Source organism: Biomphalaria glabrata, chromosome 9, assembly GCF_947242115.1.
Source record: "Biomphalaria glabrata chromosome 9, xgBioGlab47.1, whole genome shotgun sequence".
In the NCBI taxonomy this organism is placed as follows: domain Eukaryota; kingdom Metazoa; phylum Mollusca; class Gastropoda; family Planorbidae; genus Biomphalaria; species Biomphalaria glabrata.
Window position 1 is genome coordinate 31,357,981 of NC_074719.1, and position 22,928 is coordinate 31,380,908.

General features: G+C 34.4%; 2 protein-coding genes across 7 annotated transcripts in view; one reads left to right on the plus strand and one right to left on the minus strand.

Moving 5' to 3' along the window:
- The window catches only part of LOC106058919 (coiled-coil domain-containing protein 180-like), a 65,816-nt gene that overhangs the window by 33,400 nt on the left and 9,488 nt on the right, over positions 1-22,928 (plus strand). Inside the window, exons 18-31 of one of the 2 annotated variants that reach the window (XM_056040299.1) lie at positions 13,428-13,633; positions 14,656-14,737; positions 15,195-15,288; positions 15,653-15,833; positions 17,487-17,633; positions 17,765-17,941; positions 18,150-18,333; positions 18,511-18,631; positions 18,780-18,876; positions 19,858-19,899; positions 20,773-20,825; positions 21,128-21,239; positions 21,683-21,824; positions 22,665-22,809. In XM_056040299.1, coding sequence (XP_055896274.1) covers positions 13,428-13,633; positions 14,656-14,737; positions 15,195-15,288; positions 15,653-15,833; positions 17,487-17,633; positions 17,765-17,941; positions 18,150-18,333; positions 18,511-18,631; positions 18,780-18,876; positions 19,858-19,899; positions 20,773-20,825; positions 21,128-21,239; positions 21,683-21,824; positions 22,665-22,809 — 1,783 coding nt within the window. The remainder of the gene's footprint in view (positions 1-13,427; positions 13,634-14,655; positions 14,738-15,194; positions 15,289-15,652; positions 15,834-17,486; positions 17,634-17,764; positions 17,942-18,149; positions 18,334-18,510; positions 18,632-18,779; positions 18,877-19,857; positions 19,900-20,772; positions 20,826-21,127; positions 21,240-21,682; positions 21,825-22,664; positions 22,810-22,928) is intronic. The other variant, XM_056040300.1, reaches the window with a different exon arrangement.
- On the minus strand, positions 2,009-6,208 carry LOC106051105 (arrestin domain-containing protein 2-like). 5 transcript variants are annotated; one of them, XM_013206234.2, is made up of 4 exons: positions 6,108-6,208; positions 5,496-5,806; positions 3,240-3,416; positions 2,009-3,127 (listed from the first exon to the last, which is right to left on the minus strand). In XM_013206234.2, the coding sequence occupies exons 3-4, from the start codon at positions 3,378-3,380 to the stop codon at positions 2,108-2,110; spliced, it is 1,161 nt and encodes a 386-aa protein (XP_013061688.1). In that variant the 5' UTR covers positions 3,381-3,416; positions 5,496-5,806; positions 6,108-6,208; the 3' UTR covers positions 2,009-2,107. The 5 variants fall into 5 exon arrangements, with proteins under 5 accessions (XP_013061688.1, XP_055896280.1, XP_013061687.1 ...); XM_056040305.1 differs by lacking the exon at positions 6,108-6,208 and adding an exon at positions 4,059-4,173 and having other exon boundaries at positions 5,496-6,040; XM_013206233.2 differs by lacking the exon at positions 6,108-6,208 and having other exon boundaries at positions 5,496-6,039.

The following is a 22,928-nucleotide window of genomic DNA, read 5'->3' on the forward strand; positions in this document are numbered from 1 at the left end:
ATCCAGTGGGGAGGGGTTATCTGGGAGAAGGTTTTCCGTGATGCCTTTAGGCGCTCAGTAAACAAAACTCTGCTCGAGTCGAGTGTCGAACCTCGAACCCCTTTCATATCAAAGCCAAGCGTACTTAACCTCTCGACCACGCGTCCCACACATACACACACACTATTTTCCAATTTCACTTCTCGCGCAGCAGTTTGGAAAAGGAACGATTACTATTGGCAACTTAGTCCACATAGTTATTTTATTTTGTCAGTCATGGATCTAGTTCTAGAGAGGCACCTTATTTACAATGACCCATTGTATCTTCTCATGAAACGGCTGTCCTTACGCAGTTCTTACGCAGGAAGAAACATCCCTATTGGCAACTTAGTCCACACTTTACATATATCTTTTTGTTTCGTCAGTCCTAGATCTAGAGAGGCACCTTCATTAGAAGAATCCATTTTCACAAACCGTGTTAGAACCCCCCCCCCCTCAACAAAGAAAACTAACACGCACACACACTCACACTTTAATATGCCGTTATATTCACTGTGACAATTTTTAGGACTTTTGATTGCCTTAGAATTAAAGGCATACTTGTAGATCTAGATCTAGTCGTTTTAAAATTGTTCTACACATTATCATTCACTACACTCTTTAAATTGTACGAACAAAATATTATGCGTCAGATGTCAAATACAAATTCATTTTTGATCAATTTAACCGCTGCGATTTTATCTTGAAACTGGTTTAGTTGTCTTAGGTTTCAGTTCAGTAACAAGAGGTTCAATTTTCCTATTTTATCTTGAAACTGGTTTAGTTGTCTTAGGTTTCAGTTCAGTAACAAGAGGTTCAATTTTCCTATTTTATCTTGAAACTGGTTTAGTTGTCTTAGGTTTCAGTTCAGTAACAAGAGGTTCAATTTTCCTATTTTATCTTGAAACTGGTTTAGTTGTCTTAGATTTCAGTTCAGTAACAAGAGGTTCAATTTTCCTATTTTATCTTGAAACTGGTTTAGTTGTCTTAGATTTCAGTTCAGTAACAAGAGGTTCAATTTTCCTATATTATCGTCCACGGCAAGTGGGAGAAGTAGTGATGATGAGTAAATAGTCTGGACCAAGAATTGTACATTGTGCTTGCCCTACTTGGGTATACCTAGATTGTATGTATTGAGTTCAAACTACAGCACCTTTTTACAATACTGCCTTACTGTGAAATAAAGATTTCTTATTGTAGTATTGAACATACAATACTGTCGTGCTGTGAAATAAAGATTTCTTATTGTAGTATTGAACATACAATACTGTCGTACTGTGAAATAAAGATTTCTTATTGTAGTATTGAACATACAATACTGTCGTGCTGTGAAATAAAGATTTCTTATTGTATTATTGAACATACAATACTGCCTTACTGTGAAATAAAGATTTCTTATTGTAGTATTGAACATACAATACTGTCGTGCTGTGAAATAAAGATTTCTTATTGTAGTATTGAACATACAATACTGCCTTACTGTGAAATAAAGATTTCTTATTGTAGTATTGAACATACAATACTGTCGTACTGTGAAATAAAGATTTCTTATTGTATTATTGAACATACAATACTGCCTTACTGTGAAATAAAGATTTCTTATTGTATTATTGAACATACAATACTGCCTTACTGTGAAATAAAGATTTCTTATTGTAGTATTGAACATACAATACTGTCGTGCTGTGAAATAAAGATTTCTTATTGTATTATTGAACATACAATACTGCCTTACTGTGAAATAAAGATTTCTTATTGTAGTATTGAACATACAATACTGTCGTGCTGTGAAATAAAGATTTCTTATTGTAGTATTGAACATACAATACTGTCGTGCTGTGAAATAAAGATTTCTTATTGTAGTATTGAACATACAATACTGTCGTACTGTGAAATAAAGATTTCTTATTGTAGTATTGAACATACAATACTGTCGTGCTGTGAAATAAAGATTTCTTATTGTAGTATTGAACAAGCATTCAAAGTCAAATTTTCTATGATGTTTTTTATAAAGATGATTTATTGTTATTCCCTCCGTACAAAATAAAAAGAGTATATACAATAGACATAAATATTGGAATTGATTCAATCACAGTCTTGTGTTCTCCATAGATTCTTCTGGAATTATTTTCAAGTCTTGCGCTATATTTTGCTGAAATAAAGGATTTGTAATAACTGCAGAGTCCGGCCTGAGTTCTGGAACTATTTCAACTCCCCAACCATCATTATAGTCCATGGGCTTCTCAGAGTCTTGATGGTCAAGCAAGTCAATGCCTTTAGTTCCTCGGACAGTCCACTGGCGGTTAATGTTCAAACCTGTTTTCTCATCTTTAGGAACCTCAAATCCATGAGGTTGTGCTCCAACCCAGAAAGGAGCTTCCATTTTAATTTCATCACCCCCAGAGAGCTCCACTCGAAACTGAAAACTATAATCCAGATCTATAAACTCACAACATTCCAGTTTTGTTTCTGGGATGTACGGTGGCAGGGGTAGCCTGACATAGGTCCACCTTCTCCCCTCCATGTAGCCTATATCAAACTCATCTCTCTTCTTACTTACTATTTGTCTGAATTGAGTTTCATGGTTCTGTGCTTTGAACAAACTGTCCATTATGAGTGATGCCTGCATGGCAGTCACAGTACGTCTGCTGTGGTTTTTGATTTCTGCTTTGAGGAAGATGTCCTCTCCAGGGACTCCGCCTTGCTTGTCGAGTGAAACATTGATGTAGAGCTTACCAAACGTGCAGGAAGCCCACATTCTTTTTGTTGTTTGTAGACTCAAGGGCTGGAGTGACTTGCTTGGGAGAGGGGATCTCCTTAGTACGAGGAAAGGTTCACTGGATATTGACGTGTCTCCAGACTTCACCCCTGAGACTGTCACCTTCATGGTGTAAGTCACATTCCCGTACTTGCCAATGTAGGAACTGGGAATGGCCTCTGGTAGGAGGTAATCAAATAGAAACTCATGAACACCATAATCCAGGCTGAGTGGCTCTGTGTTTGTTGTATCCAACACTGCCTTCACGGCGTCTACATAGACTTCCTTGGCTTGGTACATTTCACCATCATCAGAGTCATCCTTCCAGCTGGCATTGCCTTCACCATATGCCTGGAAGACAGTGTATAAACTAGGTAGTCACTTTTGAAATGGACATTGTTTGTAAACTTTAGTATAACATTTGGTAAAGGCACAATAAAACGTGAAATGAAAGTATTATTACCTTGACATTGATTGAGCGTAGAGCAGTTGGTCTAGATAACTTGATGATAATTTTACCTCGAATGATCTCCCCTGGTTGATACTGATATTGTTCATCGATGTCATGTTGTAAGACAATACTTAATTCTTCAACAGCAGACATTCTTCACGCTAATCTCAGTATCTGATACTCGCATGTCTGAAACAGATGATAATCAAAACTGAATTTAGGTATAAAGCGTTGTGATTGAGAATGTTAACGCCACATCAACGTCGTAATAACTTTTAGCATGTCGACATCTGCGCGCGGTAGATAGGCAACATTTAGCTGTGTTATATATGAAGTTGAACTATGTCTCATCCATCTTCTCTATTTATTGTTTGATTTAAAAGAGCTTGTTGAAAGCACGAATACATTAATCTTCCATGAATGTTTGTCTCTTTTCAACCATCTGTCGTATATGTTGCACACGTAAAACTATTACTTAGCGTAAGATCATAGAAATGTGTTGTGTTGGTTTAACTTGTATGTACTTTGTATTGTCTTTTGTAGACAAATAAAAGCTAGATTAGTGGCCCTATGTATTCCAGCAGTCAGATTTAGCGTTATATGCTTTTATTTGATTACAAAAATTATATTTGCTCACTCCGTCTGTCTGTCCGTGTGGAATCTTTTACGTGATTTCTCCCACGTTCCATTCTCAGATCTTGTTGAAACTCTGCCACACAATTATATTCCTTGTCGATGACAACACACGAAGCAATAAACACAAAATTAACCAACTAGTTCATCAATTAGTCGTTATTAATTTATTTTGTTTTATTTAGAAAATGTAATAACCTTAGGGAGATAAGCCTTTGTATAACCAATAAATCCTTCATTTTTTATAAGTACTTGAATAGCTCCTTCCACCATGGAGGCTCGATACATCGAGTTCGAATTCAGGCTCGAGCAACTTTAAAAAAAACATACTTTTGTAAAGGCAGCAAGGAAATCTTCTCCTAGATCCCCCCCTCCTCCCCACTGGTTCACACATTTGATTGGACTAGTGGTTCACAGTTTTGGAAAAAACTGGATTGGACCATAGCGCACTGAGCATGAGAATCGCACTAAACAAAAAACAATCAATAAAAATATTTCCAATCTCTTAATGTATTATTGATAGTCTAGAAATATTAAAAATTAATTACTTGATGGATTCAAAATAATTGATGCAATTTCATTTAATATAAGCTTTTAACAATAATACACTTTGTATTCTAGGTTTGAACATATTATTCTAACTGAAGGTGACCTACACATCTGTGCTTCAATACTTGACCAAATTTTCTTTGCTTTCAAAAATATTTCCTATGAGTTGGCTACACTTTGGTTCGTTTCGGTTCATTGCGAAATTTATGTTTTTTTAAACATCCACTTTGAAGAGCTTTGGGCAAACACTTTCTTGTTCCAGTAGATTGAACTAGCAGAGTGACTTTGTGTTCTAAAGACGTCACACCTACTGAGTCAACTCATTCTTAGGGTACACGTTACATTGGCTTACATTGTAGGCCCTACATAGTTCAACTTCAGCGCTAACACATCATTAAACTAGCCCTTAAAGTCACAACTTTGACACTAAGAATTAGGCCTATTAGTTTGTATCCGACGGTTACGCAAGCTATTTTGATCTCGTTAATGTAAATGTTTAGTAGATGTCATTTTCGTATTAGGAAAACAAGATTTAGGGTGTGACATTTTTTTTTCTTTGGCCTTAACATTATGTGTTACATGTCCTGACTTCTCTTAGTATTTTGTATACTAAATAGATTGGTCCTATTTGTTTGCTGAGACATCGCGGCTCGTACATTGGCTACCTGACTTTAAGATAGAATTACTCGCTCTTTAAATCATCTACGTCATTCCAAATCCATTGTTTGTCGACTCTACTAAAAATTCTAACAGCCACCCTTTAAATCTACATATATTTTAGTTAATCTCTGGATTCCTACAATACATAGCATACATTATACTAATAACTTATATCCAAGACACAAGATTTAACTGATCCTAACAAAATATTAGTTTGAAGACCTTTTTTTATAGACATAGAGTAACATACCCTAAGTAGCAGTCGATAGGTCCTAAATATAAACACTGTATATACATTTATATCTATCTCTTACTATGAGAAAATAAAATATAAATCTAGTCAGTGACCCTATTAACTTAGAGAGACCTATTAATGATCACTATTTATAAACACTAGATTATTGTTTTGACACAAGAAGTACTTACTGTGTTAAATGGCTTGTCACCAAACCACGTCACTAAATTGGGCTTCGTTCTAACTAGACAGAAAAACTAGTCTATTTATAGATTGTCTGCTTCATTCAAACAGGTTTTCTGATATTAACTGTAAACCTCTGGTATGCGAAAATCTCAGTTGTAAACCAGTCTAGATTTGTTTTCTTTAGTTGATGGTAGGCTTATACCTGCTCTGTGCTGTTTCATGATACACATAGTATCATAGTGATACTGCTTGATAATCACTGAGACCAGTTCTAAACTTGCTGTCCTCAAAAGCATATCCGCATTCTATGTTGTTTCTGACATGCATGAGATATACAATTTGTTAGTGTCATTATGCATTGATGTAGTTTTAGACTAATGGCCCAATAATAATATAAAGCCCATATACCATATCATTGTAATTAGAAAAGACTAAATGAACATAGTATATTTTCCTTTAAGTCTAACAATTACAACAATCAAACTAAAAGCACTATTTCATCCACGTAGATTCTAGTATATAATATTCTCTCATCCAGTCTATAGTCTTGGCTATCTAACATTAATTCAATTTGGCAATTATGTGTTTAGAAATTATCTTTGAACCCTAGCAATAACCTGATCGATTGAGTCTTGTTGTTATGACGATATTGATTTATCCCGACACACCCACAGTTTTCACTGAATAGAAAAAGCTGACATAGACTAAAACAATCTTGCTCTTCTAGTTTATTATGCGATAAGGTGGTGTACCCTTTCACAATCCTAAACGTTATATAGGCCACATAGACGTGTGTCATGTGTCAGTACTCTTAATAGAGGCTACATAGACGCGTGTCGGTTCTCTTTATAGAGGCTACATGGACGTGTGTCGGTACTCTTTAAAGAGTCTACTTAGACGTGTGTCGATACTCTTCATATAAGCTACATAGACGTGTGTCGGTACTCTTTATATAGGCTACATAGACGTCTATGGCCAGTACTAATGTAACAATACTAACAGAAATACGTTGGGTGGCAGACAATTGTTTTTCCACACTCTAATACCCCCCCCCTCTCCTCTCTCTTACAAATACAGAATTAAATCTCTAGAACACGCCGTTGATTTGTTCCCCAGCCTATTGTTTAGTATGACCTTAACATCCCCTCCTACATGGGCGTAGGAGTTTTTTTCGGGCACCGCAAATATATATATGTACAGATGCGTGCGTGTGTGTGTGTGTGATTGCGTGCGTGTGTGTGTGTGTACATAATTAATCTTTATTACATTCTGACACTTCATTTTTTCGAATGACGTTTATTGTACCCTAGAATTAGAGTTAGTGGAAAAAGTGTATTCTCTCAGCAATTGCTAGCAATGGGGTCAGCGCTCCCCCAGCGTTGGTGCCCAAGTACTATTTACGGTATTGAAAGCCAACAAAATGCATTTTCTGAGGTATCTACAGTTCATTATCCTGCTATTAAAAAGTTTTATTTCAAAAACCTTATGTGCTATTCTTACTGACTTAGATCCTCCCGTGTCGTTCGGCGCATTGGTCTGCAAGCTGCTTTTACAAAAATTTGCCTCTTCTCACCTGCCCTGACGACCTCCATGAAAGTGTGGCGCTAAGTTGTACTAGGATGACCCTATTTGCGCTTTCCTCATAATGGCCTCCATGTCATCGCAACTCTTATTATGCGAAATTCAGTAATTAATTTTGTCAAAGAACATGTTCCGCAAACCTCTTGCGACGCTCTATCACAACCTTACTAAGAGGTCGACTCCCAGTTCGGCATAGGATTTCCTTGATTGAGACTCGAACTCAATAACTGACTCCTAAAATCCGTCTTCGCCATCTTTGTTGAGCCACATTTAGTCTTTCTCAATTTCGGCAGGTGACTATTCACTGCACTTTATTAATGAAGCGACTGGTAGAAATTTGTAACCACTCTTGGCTACGCTCTTGGAATTAGGTGACTGTAGTTCGCTTTAGATTTTATATCGAAAAGGGAAATTTTATCATCAAAATCATTTTTGTTTTGGGGTTTTAAATTTAAAAATCTGTGTAGTTTTTAAAAAAAAAAAAAACTCAAATTCCTTAGCTACGCTCATAGAATTTGGTGACTACAGTTAGCTTTAGAATAAAATTGAAGATAGAGGTTTTCCACCTCAAAACTCTCTTTAGTGGGATTTTAAACTCAAAACCATCAGGAGAGGTTTTGAACTTAAAAAAAAAAGCCCTCTGGAGGAGGGGATTTAAAGTCAACCCCCCCCCCCACTTGGCTTGTCTACGCTCATAGAATTTCGAGTGTGTAATTTGCTTTTTTTAGCGGCCCCCGAAAGGGGGAAAGACGCTATTAGTTTTGTGTGAAATGTCTGTCCGTCCGTCCCGTTTCGATCTCGTAAACTAGAAAAGATAGTGAAAATCCGACATCACAATATTTTAGACCATTCAAAGTTCTGATGCAACGGCTACTTTTTTTTTCTGAAAACGAAAAATCTAATTTTTAAAATCAGTTATGCAGTTTTTTAAAGAGAAAAAGCAAATTAGTATGCATTATAAGTTAGAGGTAATTTAAAACGAATAGTAATCTTGTAAACTTCATTTTCCTGACCTATTCATTAATGCAAACTGCAATCTTGAGGATTCGAATAAGAGATTGAGCCTTTTAAAAACAATTAGATCAATTTTAAGACATCTGTTAGGCCAGGGGCGGCGCGGTGGCTGAGCAGTAAAGCGCTTGGCTTCCAAACCGGGGGTCCCGGGTTCGAATCCTGGTGAAGACTGGGATTTTCAACTTTGGAATCTTTGGGCGCCTCTGAGTCCACTCAGCTCTAATGGGTACCTGACATTAGTTGGGGAAAAGTAAAGGCGGTTGGTCGTTGTGCTGGCTACATGACACCCTCGTTAACCGTAGGCCACAAAAACAGATGAACTTTACATCATCTGCCCTATAGACCACAAGGTCTGAAAGGGGAACTAGTTAGGCCAGGTTCACATCTAAATTTACATTCACTTTCACCTATCCTTTGATCTGCGGGAAAGTTAGATCTGTTAACCTTCTTTCTCCATTCTTATCTCTCAATTGTCTGATATAATTTCATTCGGATGTTCTTTCTGAAAATATTGAAGCCTGCCTAGGTGGACCACTTCGGGGCCGATTTTGAGTTTGTGTTTTCACACAAACTGTCTTTTGTAATCTTGTTTCTTATTTGCTTTATTTATACTGTGGCCCTTTGGGGAAATACCGAAAATAAAATACAAAGGTTTGATAGAAAGCTTGCGGTTTTTTCGCGAATTGCGGTGGTCAGGTTGCGAATATGTCTGTAGTGTAACTGAGTCATTTATTTTCTGCGTGTGTCCAGCGTGTCCTGTCCATGTGTGGGTTCCTAGTACTTCAACAATGTCACGTGAGACGTGTTTGTGCTTGTTCACTGTAATCTTGTTGAATCAAGCCATGATAGTGGTTTTCTTCTAGAGTTATTTCATTACAATTTATTCAACAATATTATATGTCTGGATCAGTGTTGGAATTCTTAATCAACGATAGATAAATTACTTAGACTGAACGAGTTGGACATTGATCCAAATGCTCCTCTGGCCTCAGAAAAAAAATGGACTCACTGGTAGGACACATTTCTGAATTTTCTTTCTTCCATCAAAGTTATTAACGAAGATATTAAAGTTTTGAAAAAATCATGTATCTACTCCAATGTACCTGCCTATCAGCGCTGTGTGACATGTGATGGCTATACACACACTTAAGGTTACTAAGACTAAGACTAAGACTAAGACTGCTTTATTGATCCTTACGGAAATTTGTTGTGATTACAAGGACTCGTTTCTCATATAAAGACAACACAACAGAAAAATACACATAAATACAACAGGCAACATAAAGAGTTCATTCAGCGACTACACACAGGTATCTTGGTGCATTTCATGTTCCCTGATCAATGAGTGGCGGTGATAAGGTAACATAAAGGTAAAGAACGACAATGTTTGCTAGACATTTAGTTGCTACATGGAAACAGCATTTGGGCCGAACAGTCGAGTCCTTTATGCTGTAGGCTGGCCCGGGACTGTAACTTTAAAGAAGTAACTGCAGAACAGCACAGAGACATTTGTATTTAGACGCCTTTATAACAGGTCTGGCATCCAACACTATTAGACAACGGTTACTGGAAAAGACATCTTAATCAACAAAACGCTTATGAAGTGATTAGAGGCCACAAATCATGCGCTAGTAGAACAAACGAAATCTCATGTGGGGCAATGATATCGCCAACTCGCTCCCATCTCCAGTGAAGATCAGGAATTGAATGCCATTAAGTCGCTATGCTACTTCTGTGGTAGTAGGACTCACTCTAAGACTGAATGCCCTGCCCGAAATGCATTATGGCATCAGTGCGTAAAAAGGGACACTTCTAAACTGTTTGTAAATCAAGTAAAACAATAGACGCAGTAGCTGCCAGCAAAACATTACTGACCAGTGTGATAGCTCTATGTACATTTTCATTAACGCATTTCTCTGGATTTACAGTCCAAAGCCCTGACCGTCAATGAGTTAGTGTTTGAGGTATATGGCAAACTGTACCAGTTCTATCGCATCCCTTTCGGTGTCACCAATGGAGTTGCATGCCTTATAGAACAATAATTAAATAATTGAGAGTGAAAAGTTGCAGGACACTTTTGAATATGTAGACAATCTAACAGTATGTGGTCATGATAAAGAGTCGCACGATGAGACTCTGTAAAGATTTCTAGATGCTTCTTTAAAGTATGGGATCACATTTAATGAAGACAAAAGTACGATAGCCACTGACAAAGTTTGATATGAAATTTTTAAAGGCCTATTCAAACCAGACCCTGACAGATTCCAGGCTTTAAGAAACCGTCCTTCCCTCTCATGATATGCGCTCACAAAAACGAATCGTGAGCATGTTGGCGTACTACTCGCAGTGGATCCCAAAATTTTAACAAAATAAATGTTTTGGCTAATAACACGGCATTCCCACTTTCAGAAACAGTGAAGACAGCCCTTAACGAATTAAAGCAGGAGCTGGGGAAAGCTGCCATTTTCACCATCGACTATACTCAACATCTGACGTAGAAACGGACGCCTCGAATGTAGCAATAGCTGCCACCTTCAACCAAGATAGCCGCACAGTGGCATTTTTTTTAGAACACTCTCCAAAAGTGAAAGGCGGCACTCAGCAATAGAAAAAGAGGCCTATGCCATCGTTGAATCTTTAAGAAAATAGCACCACTACTTAGTAGGTAATCGCTTTACCCTTGTCACTGACCAATGCTCTGTGGCCTTAATGTATGACAAACAGAGCAAAAGGAAAATAATGAAAAAATTCAAAGGTGGAGACTGGAATTGAGTTGCTTTCATTACGATGTCTTGTATACACCAGGGAAAACAATGGGGCAGCTGATACATTTTTTAGAAACGGGTGTGTGTCAGCTCTGAGTCGATATGAATCGATATGAATTGAAACTGCTCCTTGAATCTCTGTGTCATCAAGAAGTAACAAGACTATGGCATTTAGTGCAAGCGATAACGCTTGTGAAGATGTCAGGCTGATTGTCAATCAGTGCAGAATTTGTGCCGAAATAAAAAACCCAGATATTTCAGTAATTCTGCCAGAATTCTAATTAAGGAAATGCAATATTTCCAGAGATTTAGTATGGACTTCAAAGGTCTTCTCCCTTCTAAATCTCGAAACACATACCTGCTAACCATAGTGGACGAATTTTCAAGATTCTCATTTGCATGCGCCTGTTCTGATATGTTAACTTCAACAGTACTCATATGTCTAGATAATTTATTTGGACTATTCGGATTGCCTGACCATGTACACTCTGATAGAGATACGTCATTCATGTCTTGAGAAGTTCAGGATTTTTTTTACGAGAGAGGATGGTTACGAGTAGGAGGACTCTATATAATCCCAGAGGAAATTTTCTAGTAGAAAGGCTCAACGGCTCGTAATGGAAATATATAACCCTAGCTTTAAAAACACAAGGACTCCCGTTTTCTCAATAGGAGCATGTGTTAAATCAAGCTAATTCTCGGCAGCACCAACTCAATATCCGGTTCCAAGTTTTTCTGCCAGCAGTCTCTCAAGATGCCATCTCTGTTGTGTTCCTCAGCCTGGTCAAGTTGATTTTTGATGAAGTCATTAATGTGACTGCTGATGTGCTGTTGAGTGACCACTATGTTAAGTTGGATAGACTGCAACACCAGGGAAACTGGTTCAAGAACAGATGAAATAATTGACGAAAATGAAAACACAAATAAGAAACACGTGAGGAGCAGGCACTGATTACACATACCGGTATACAGTTTGTCTGGTTTCACTTGCAGCCGTTATTTTAAGATCTGCCAAACAGTCAAAGATCTCAAAGTTGTGACTTAAAGCACGAATGGATTCGTATTTCTCAGTTCATTGTCTCTCACTCAAAGGGAAATATAGCAGCAACGCTCTCGCTTGGGAATTACGGAAGAAGAATGTTCGTCTTCACGGGAAGCCATCATAGCCTTGGCCGAGTAGTTTGTCCATGTCTTGACTGTACTTAATATATTCGCTGACAATGACTTAAGACCTTAGACACAGTCAGTGCGTCTCTCTGAGCAACAGGAACAAAACAAATGAAGTCTTCTCGAACACAATCGCAATCATCAAACCGAACGCCCAAAGACATCTGCTCAGTGCATGAAATATCTGCAGATTCATCATCAAAATGCCCCAGCAAATACAGTTAATTCATGATGCTGCTGCTCGTATTTTTGTTTTCTTGCTACTGCCAGTGCTCCGTCGATACAAATCAACGTTTTGACTCAAATGGCATGTGAGGAACTTACTTATATCTCTTCTATCGTAAACTGGTGGACGGGTCTCACCTGCTATTTTATCGAGCGCTAACATTGACCGCAATCCGCAAGACTTATATTTACACTATTTCTCTTTACTTTTGCTCAAAGAAACCAGAACATTTATCATATCGAAAGACAAGGATTCCTCCTCCAAGGCCAAAAAAAAACAACAACAACACACACATCATATTCTAGGCCCCAACCAAATATAACTATAACTATAATTATGAGCAAATGAAAAGAAAAAATCGTCACGACAAACGTGACACCGTTAATAGTGCAAAGAATCGCAAGCCTGTAATAAAGCGTATATGGTCGGACCTAAACTACAGATTCGCTTATTCTATTTTCTTACAATAAAAGCATTATCCATACAACTGTACATCAGGGGAGGCACTACTTGTTCAGTTGCCACTTAGAAGAGAATAAGTTGATTTGAAGGTGTAAAAAAATGTGGCTATTCGAATCCAGATGCGTGCATGTACATTGTCGGCCATCAATCCCTAATACGCCTTGGCTAGTCTACTACTACATTAATTTATCTTTACAACTGTACTTTGGTCATCAGTGGAAGCACTACTCGTCCAGTTGATATTTAGATTTCAATTAATTTGACGGTGCAAAAAATGGCTAGAATTTGGCGATTCAGAATTTAGGGGGGGGGGGGGGGCATGTGCACCACCTTGCACCCCCCTGCTCAGCCGCTGGTACCCATGATTGTAGCCATATAAACATTTTGTTGGAAATTGTTTGAGACTAGATCTAGATCTCTCGATATTGTTAGCCCACTCATACTAAAACATTTGGTGATTACTATTGGTCTATGTAAATGAAAGCACACCGGTTCACATTTGAACAGATTCTTTGTTATCTTGCTAGATAATGAGTTGACTGGAATAACCGGTTCTATGGAACTAGTAAACATCTATAAATGATAATAAAGAGGATAATCATCATCTTAAACCAAGACATTTTAGTTCAATGTGGAGATGTTCAAGGTATAAACATATAAATGTTTCAATGTTTCTGTTTTGAGGCGGATTTAGTTTGTTATAATCTCCCTTTATGTTCCAGGCTGAGCTAAATCTATCTGATGTTGTCAAACAAATCCTACAGACTTCTAGAGGGACAGAGTTCTATCTCCTGCCTGATGCTGGGCTAGCGTCTGCTGAGTCAGTAGAAGGTCAAGATGAAGACAATTTACAGACAGAGGATAAAACAAATGATGCCATTATCAACATGATTATTCCAAAGTCTCTTATTTTACAAACAAAGTTAAAGTTAGTAGCAATTCATTTAATTTCAACTGCCAAACTGTCCCAACTTCATCTAGTATCTAGTTCATTTCTGCCCTATCCAAATAGACAACAGAATGATAGTTTAACACTCTGAGGAAATTAGACTTTTTTAATGCATGCTAAATTAGTAGAATTGGTTTGGTGGATACATATCCATATTAAATATCTAATTTATAAGAACCTTTTGATTGATATTTTTTTACTTGATAAATATTCAAATAGGAATTTATAGGCCCTAACTAAGTTGTAAATGCAGCAGATTTTTGCCTAGAAAGAAAAGATACGTTTAGGCCCCATCAGCAAAATGGGCCCTACAAGTTGAGTAAAGCTGATTTAGATTAAGTGGAGTTTAAACTTAATGTAAGAATGCAATATATAGTTTATATGGGTTATATTAGTGATTAAAGTATTTGACACAAATTGTGAAATTTCTCCATTAAAATACACTGCCCCCCCTATTCAAAGGTTAGGATTTTTCAGGTGTGTCAGGGTGTGATTGCATCTACTGTGCTCCTACGATTTCACCACCCGGGTGCCAATCTCGTATGTCTATAAAGCATGACATGGTATACTAATGGGCCAAAATATCAATCTGTAGTTGTAACTTAATATGTGTTTGCTTATACCAGCCCTCCCACAATCCCACAAGGTACTGATTGCTCTCTTTCATTTTATATTTAATTATGATTAAATTTTATATTACAATGGGGTGCCACATATTATACAAATGAGCTTCACTGTCTATAAGTAGCTTGTATATAATGAGTTTAAATTTATATTTATTTTACAAACTGCATGATTTATTACCTCCCTCCACCCCCACCCGCCACCACCACCAAACCTTTTGTTTAAAAAAAAACAAAAAACATCATTCAATTATGTTTTTCTCTTTGGATAATTTAATATTAAATTTAGTCCCAGACACTATTCATTGGCATGGCATGATTTTATATTCATTGAGATTAAAGGTATATTATTTTTAATGATCACTTTTTTTTTTTTAGAATTCGTCAGAACTTTCTAGAACATTTGGATGAGTGGTTTGATGAAGCATCTGATAGAGCTAAAAGTATTGTTATAGCCAAGGTAAATTGTCCTAATAGTTTTTTGTTTTTTTTAATTTTCCAAATTACACTCTATTATTAACACTTTGAGAAAGTGACACCTGCATATTGAGGAAAAAAAATTTGCACATTAAATATATATATATTATTATATATGATGTATGTAATATAACATGTATCTTACAAATATCTGTCTTATTATAAATATGACAGTTTCTTAGACTAACATCCAAAATTTTGTTAACTATTTAAATAAAAATGTTGGTCATGATTTCCAATAAAAAAAAAGCATGAGGATATTGTTTCAAGTAAATGTAGTGAAAGACTACTCAGTGAACTAGCTCTAGCATTCCAATTCTAAGAAACAAAACACAAATAGGTATTTCTAAACTACAGTTTATTCAAATCAATTTGTTTGACTTGTGTTAGAGATATAACACAATTTTTGAACAGAAATATATGAATATCTTCCATTCCAGTGTCAAGAAATAAACAGTGAACTTGACCTTCGACTTCACCTCCATCAACCTCGACCTCAGAGAGCAGAGTTTGATATACATAATGTCCGAGCAGGTTATTAATTTTTTAAATATAGTTAAAGAGAAATTAATTAAATTTAGAAATAGCTATATAATTATGATGCAGTTCTTCTTTTTTCTTGTATTATTAATTGATGACACATTTTAAATTAAAAACATATTTGGGTATTTTTATATACCAGTTAATGACACATTTATATGTTTTTTCAATATCAATTGATAGCACATGTGGATCTTTATGGCATTGTTAGATGATTATCAAATTTGATAATTATTTGTTGTGTTTTTCTTAACTTCAAAATGTAACACTATTATTGTTTCCAGCATTGATGATTCTTATTTTCTTTGGGATCATTCAAATAAAACAAAGTCAATTCACTCATTTCTCTTTTGTTCAGCTGAACTTGTGATGCATTCAGAGCGTGTCATCCGCCATTGTGCTGGTATGGAGAAGAAAATGGCAGAACTAAGTGCTACTTTTAAGGCCATGAGTCAGGAACATAATAAACTTGCCAATCAATTTCATGTAGATATTCAAGCTCTGGAAGTAATATTTGTTAATGCTACTAAATCTTCAAGGTTTGTCTTTACATTAGACAACTTTTAGACATTCTATTTTATTGAACAGATCATATTTTAGAAAGATTAGTTACAAAAACTAGAATAATAGAAAGAGCTGTGGTCTGATAAGTATCTGTTCCAACAATGAAGCATGCATTTTTTTCTTCTAATTAAATTTAATTTCTCTACACCTGTGTTTACCAAATTGTGTTCCGTGGAACCCTAATGCTCTGCATTTAAAAAGCCATCACCCATTTACCTCCCTCTTTCTTCCCCCACCCTTTTCCAACTAGTCCAGCTCATTAAGAAACAGATGATCTTAACATCATCTGTCCTATAGATTGCAAGGTCTGAAAAGGGGTACTTATGTTGCGTTATGGTGCTGCTAAGGCTTTGACTTGAAATTTTGATTTCATCTAATAAATATGTTTATTTGTAATGCTTGTTAATATTTTTGATGTTCTTCTAGTGTTCCCCCGCCCCTTTACATTCTTGTGGAGAAATGTAATAATATAAATAAGAAGTAAAATGCTAGATCTATTGTAATGTTGGGTTTTCAGTTATATTGCTTCTATTTGATGTAGGGGATGTTAATATTATCCTACACATACCACATGACGTTATCACCAAAGGCCAAGGTGTATGGGAAATAGTGGAAATCTTTTGAGAGATAAGAATGATTAAACTAATTATGATCATGCCACTATTAAACTTTATCTCCTAGAGGTCATCTTACACTGTATCTTTATTTGTCAAACACTCTCTCTTGAATATTGGCACATTTTTTTTAACCTTGAGATAATGTTTCATTTATTACAATAAAGAACTTCAGACCTTCATAATGACAACCTCACAGGATCTTTGTATAGTCTGAAAAATAAAATATTTTTCAAAAAGTATATTTTTAGAAGTTAAAATAAAAGAAATATTCCAGAAAGTATTTTACTTTAAGTTAAAGGTTATTGTTAGGTCCCTCTGTGCTGTGTCTTGACCAGATAAGTCTAAATGGAGGTAACACTCAAGTAACCAAATAACACAGACAAAAGGCCAACAATATAAAGGTACTCATCGCTAATGAACTATGTTGAATAATAAGTTTAATAGGTAATGAAGGGAACCGTCGAATGTTGTTACCGTCAAATCTCTACATCCTTATAACCTGCCTCTCTCTAAACTGCCAAAAGTATTTTGTGCATACGCTTCTTACACTTCAAAACCTAGTCTTGTCACTAAGCCAAAACTTATTTTATATAAAGTAAACTATAAAATCTTTTAGAGATTATATCTTTACTTAAACAGGAACACATGACATGTTAAAAGTAATTTAATGTATTCATATAAGCCTACGCAAAAAAATTTCAACATTTCATTCTTCTTCTTCTAGCCAGCTTTTTGCTGCTGAGCTGTCAGCTCTTTTGCAGAGAACATTTCATTCCAGAAGTATATTGTTTATGGCCAAAGTTATTTCTGAATAAACTTGTATAATTATATTTATAGTGTTCATCCATATGTATATATATATAGGCTCCATTTGATTGACATTATATTTAAACCAGTTATTCTAATTATTTCTTTATGCAACAATATTACATGCTTATGTTCAGGGATGAAAAAATGAAGAATATCTTAATATTTTGATCTAGACTGACCAACTAGTTTGTATCTTCACAGACTTGTCAATCTCCAGAATCAATTAGTGGTAGAGAAAGAAAAGTTTATGACAACTATTCGTACATCTTTACGTCAGTTTAGACAACACCTTGATGAGACACTGCAGATGTTAAGGGAATCTAATGCCAGATTTATCAAAGCATTCAAGTCAGTCTTTACATAAACAATCATTTGTAATTAAATCACTTTACTTTTCTACATAATCAATTGAAATAAGCTAAAATTCATTTTACAATTGCAGAAAATGTTTACATCAACATTGCTTTCTTTTCCTGCAGACTGTTTTCTGATGGAGGTAACTTTTGTCCAGAGGAAATTGAAGATTATAGAAAAAAATTAGAAAAAATGTCTCAACAGATAGATTCAACTGAAGGTTCAATTATGTCAGAATTGGAAGGCATGGAGTCAAAAAGATTGGAGAGTGCAACTAAAATTTGTCTGGAGTTTGAAGAGCGGTACAGTTCATGAAGATTTGATTTTTAACAGCTACAAGTTTTTTTACAATTTAATTAAAAATTATTTTTTTATTTTTGTGTTTTATATTATTATACTATAAAAGATATTTTTGTAATTATGTTACCTTTATTTATGTCTAAATTAGTTATTTACTTATTGTATAAAACTATTGTATATTTATATACTTTGTATTTTCCTGTTTTGTAGATTTAAAAGTCATATGAATGATTTAGTGTTCATGGAGCGGGTCTCAAGATGGCTGACTAACACACAAGTCAAAATCAAATCAGAAGTAGCTTACAGTAACACACAGTCACAAAATCTACTTGGCATGCTCAAGACTCTAGAACAAAGAATTAATGCTTGTCAGAATAAAAATATGGATCTAGAAGTAATGACTCAAACTTTGTCTTTAATTATTACTTTTTTCTTTATGTGTCAAGTTTGCCGTTTCTGTAGCAATTGTGGTCTTAATTATTAGATGTGCTAAAATAAATGTTTAATATGTGGCTTTCAATATACTGTAATACTACTACTTTAATATTAGTACTTTGTTTTTCTAATCTAGCAAATAACTTCAACTCAACTTAATGATTCTTTAGAAGAAATATTTGGTGCTTTTGTTAAAAGATGGGATTATCTACAAAGAGAAAAAACTGGAACAGGGCCTAATGGAACAATTGCCAATGGTAAGGGAACTATTCATATTCAGTACAATATAATTGTAGCTATTCTTAGTAAAAAAAATAAATAGATACTTATGCAAATAGCTCTGTGAATCCTAAAAAAAAATAATTTATAAGCCTTATTAGTTGTTAACTCCTTTTTATTTTTCAGCTAAAGTTGTTTTTACAAATGACAATACGGCACAAGCAGGGAAAATTAGTAAGCTGATAGAAGACCCTACATTTGCTACTATCAAAAGTATTCTCAAGTATGTTTCTTTTGCTGTTACTCATTTAGTGTTGCCTAACAGAAGTTGAATAGTTTGATTAATTTTACCTTACAGCTTGTTATTTAGATATGTCTCAATTATCCCTTCAATTATTAGCGTTATGAATTTGTACTAAAATAAATAAAAGATAATTTTGGTAGTGTCACGGCCTGGTTCTTGTTGTAGGCGTGATGACGCGAATGTCTCTGAGTGTTGTAGATACTTCTTCTGGTATTACTATAATGTTCTTAACTAAATACTTTCTCACACGCACTAGATTTGCAGGTGCGTGAGAACACTAACATACTAAACTATCCAACCACAACATTTAGAATTATTAATGGACTCCAGGTTAGCAGACATGGTTTTTATTCACATAATATATATGTATAATAATTCACAAAAGATATTGGCGACTTCAGCCATCACACAAATTACATCCAAGGAAATAAATCCTGAATTCAAATCAATTATAATAACTTCAATACTTATACATAACTCTGCCGTCAAAAATATCCATAGCACTCCTCTCGCTCTGAGAGTCTAAGATCAACTGAGGTGTTCACCTCGTGGTCATTTACTTGACCAAGCAAAATCTTGTGCTGACCGCACGGAATAGTTAAGTGACTACTGGTCACCAAATGTTGCAAGGGTTCTAAAACTGGTATATGACAGGTAATGAAATGAAAAGCTAGACTTTAGTTCTTTACATTTTGTTTGCTTACCTTATAAATTATAATATTGATTTGACTAGTGTATAAATAAATACTCTTGGTATACACATCTATCCAAATGTTTGCCTAGCTCTCACAAAAGTGTTAAGTAAATAAAAGAAACCTTTATTTTCTTCTAAGAGTTTTTTTAAGTAATATAATTATTTCTGCACTTGACATAGCTTCTGAATCTAATATGATTGTTTATTCATTTAAATAAAAGAAACAGTTGTTTTATACTTTTAATTTAATCCTCTTTCAATTTCAGATTTCTAGAAATAAATAAACTTAAATTTTCAGATGATTTTTGGTAAATCTTTGTTAAGAAAAAAATGTATTGTCATGGTTATTATTTTTCATTTCCTTTTGGTTTAGCAAAATTTGAGTTTGAAAAAAGTAATTTATAAATTTGTTCACACACAAGATAAAAATAAATACAAATGTAAAGCTAAGTGCTGAAACAATGAATGCTGCTTACATATATAGAGGCATATACATAGGCCGTAATAAATGTAATATGGATGCATCATTGAAAAGATAAAAAATAATGTGAACACTTCATGCAATATTTTAAATTACATTTTCAAATCAAAGAAAACAAATTTATGATTTGTTGATTTATTGTTGATATTTAATTAAAAATACATACTACTAATGCAGTGTTTTCCAAACTGGGGTATGCATATCTCTAGGGGTACTGAAATGGTTTAAAGGGGGGTATACATAGCACCTCATTAACATGCTGATTTAAAAAAAAAACACTTTTGAAATGTAAAATAATCTGGAAAGCTCTTTCAAAGCTACATCAATAAAAAATAACATAAGACGTGTAATTTAACATCATTCTGATTACAAATGCAACATTTTGGTCAAGGAGTACTCAGTGTTACAAAAATTTATAGAAGGGCGGGTATATGTATTTCAAAAGTTTGGAAAACGCTGTACTAATGAAAAGCTATGAAGGGTTAAAATATATTTTAAAAAAATAAATTTTGTCTTAGATTTTTCAGATCATATTTTGTCAATACGAACATAATGAATTTAAAGTTAATGAAAACTATAACAAGCTTATTATTCATATACCTTTCTCATAAAAATCTACATAAAACTATATAAAATTTTATATGAAACCTATATCAAATGAAATGCTTTCAAAAGCTAAATATGCTATCAATCTATTTAGGACACAAAGAACTAAACTAAAATTTGGACTAGATGCTGCTATTGATGGTGAAGGTAGTACTTTAGTTTACATTTTTTAAGCTAGATGCTTTGGAAAAAAAGGAAAAAATAACAAAGTTTTATTAGATTCTAAAGTGTTTATTATTTTTATTGAAAACAAAGTATTGCATCAAAATTATCAAAATTTTAAGTAGTTAAGAAATGCAACCATATGTTTATTTTATTATTATATTTTTTAAATTTCCATTTACCTAATTTTTATCAGGTGCATCTAAAATTTAATTTATACAATTTGTTGATGTAATGTTAGCTTGTTATGATATTTACTTTTTAAAAAATAAAATGAAATTTTTCAGAATATAAAAGAGAGAAATCAGCAGTATCACAGTCTTCCAGTAAAGGAAGTGAGCAGAGTATGACAAAAATTAATCAAAAAGCAAATATTGATGTAAAAAAGACAGCCATTGGGTAATTAACTTTTTTATGCTTTAAGAGAATGTAATGACTAGAATTTTATTTTAAGTTAAAGTTTTTTCATTATTTAAAATTATGTGCTAAAAAAAAAGTTCATGTTACATAAATCTTTGAAAGAGAATTTCCATAAATATTAGTCCTCAATCTTAACAGTTAATGTAACAATTCCTCAAAGATTACTGATGAATTGTATACTTTGTATTATTTCTGGGGCAACTACGACAGGTTTCCTTTACTTTCCAAAAAGGTCAGTACCAATTCAAGAACTCAGGGACATTCTAAAAATGTTGAAATTGAAATCTCAGATTTCACCTGGATTAAAAAATTTACATAAAATACAAAACTTTCTTCTTCCATATCATTCCTAAATCTGAGATGAACTGTGCAAACCTTCTATCAATTGTAATCAAACATTATTATTTTTACATCTATTTTAGGACTGTAAGATCAAGCAAGCAATTCAAGATTGATAAGAAACCTTTGAGCCTTGGAATAGATACAAGTTCAAAAGAGCAATTCATTCCTCATATTCAAGGCATTTTAAAAGATGCTTCAGATGGTCTTCTTTCTACAGCTGAGGTCTGTGTATATCATTACTTAGTCTGTGTATAGTATTACTTAGTCTGTGCACAATAGTATTACTTAGTCTGTTTATAGCGTTACTTAGTCTGTGTATAGCATTACTTAGTCTGTGTATAGCATTACTTAGTCTGTGTATAGCATAACTTAGTCTGTGTATAGCATTACTTAGTCTGTTTATAGCATTACTTAGTCTTAATTAAATGGTAACACTGGACATCTTAACTTGTCATACCTGACTGGAGGTATCTTTGGTCATTTGAATTAAGTTCTCATGCCTTTAGTTTTGTTCACATGCTTCAAATATTTATTATTTATTATTATTATTTATTAATTAATTCATAATTTATTATCCATGTTCACTTCATTTAAAGCAGCAGTTTAAATTTTGTTTGATGTATCTTGATTAACCTGATAGAGCTTGTTTGATGTGAAACATAGACAAAAGTTGAAAGAAATTCTTTTCAAAATATTTCCATATGAGAAATTAGTTTTAGTGCAATAAAAGCTAAACAAGAGTAAAAAAACTCAGATGTGGCTCCAGAATGGTCCATTCATGGCTCATCTGTTTTTTAAAAAAAAAGTTGCCATTGAACCAGAACTTTGCAAGTTCCAAATTATGAAATTGGATTTTCAATATCTTTTTTTAGCTTTTGAGCTCTAAACGGGATGGACGGACAGACAGACAGACCACACACAAGTATTAGCAGCTTTTTCTATTTTTCAGGCTGCCAAATAATTAAGAATGTGCAAGTATTATACATTAGTAATATTTCAATGGCAAGCATTTAAAGATCACAGTCTGAAGGAATGACATTTAGGATATGATCAATATTTCAGGTGTTTTATGCACAGAAAGGGAGCAACCCTGTCACTAGACCTCAAGTTTTGCAGGAAACATTAGAACAGTTTACTGAGGTTATAACTCAAAAGATTGGTTCCTATGGTAGCCAAGCTGATGACTATCATAATCAATGTTTGCAAGGTACACTATTAAATAGTAAACACCCGGTTATACACCCAGGTAGCAAGTAATATCGCAGAGTGCAAATTTACAAATGTGTTTCAAGTCCTCTTAGAGTTCTTGCATTTGCCCCTTCTTTA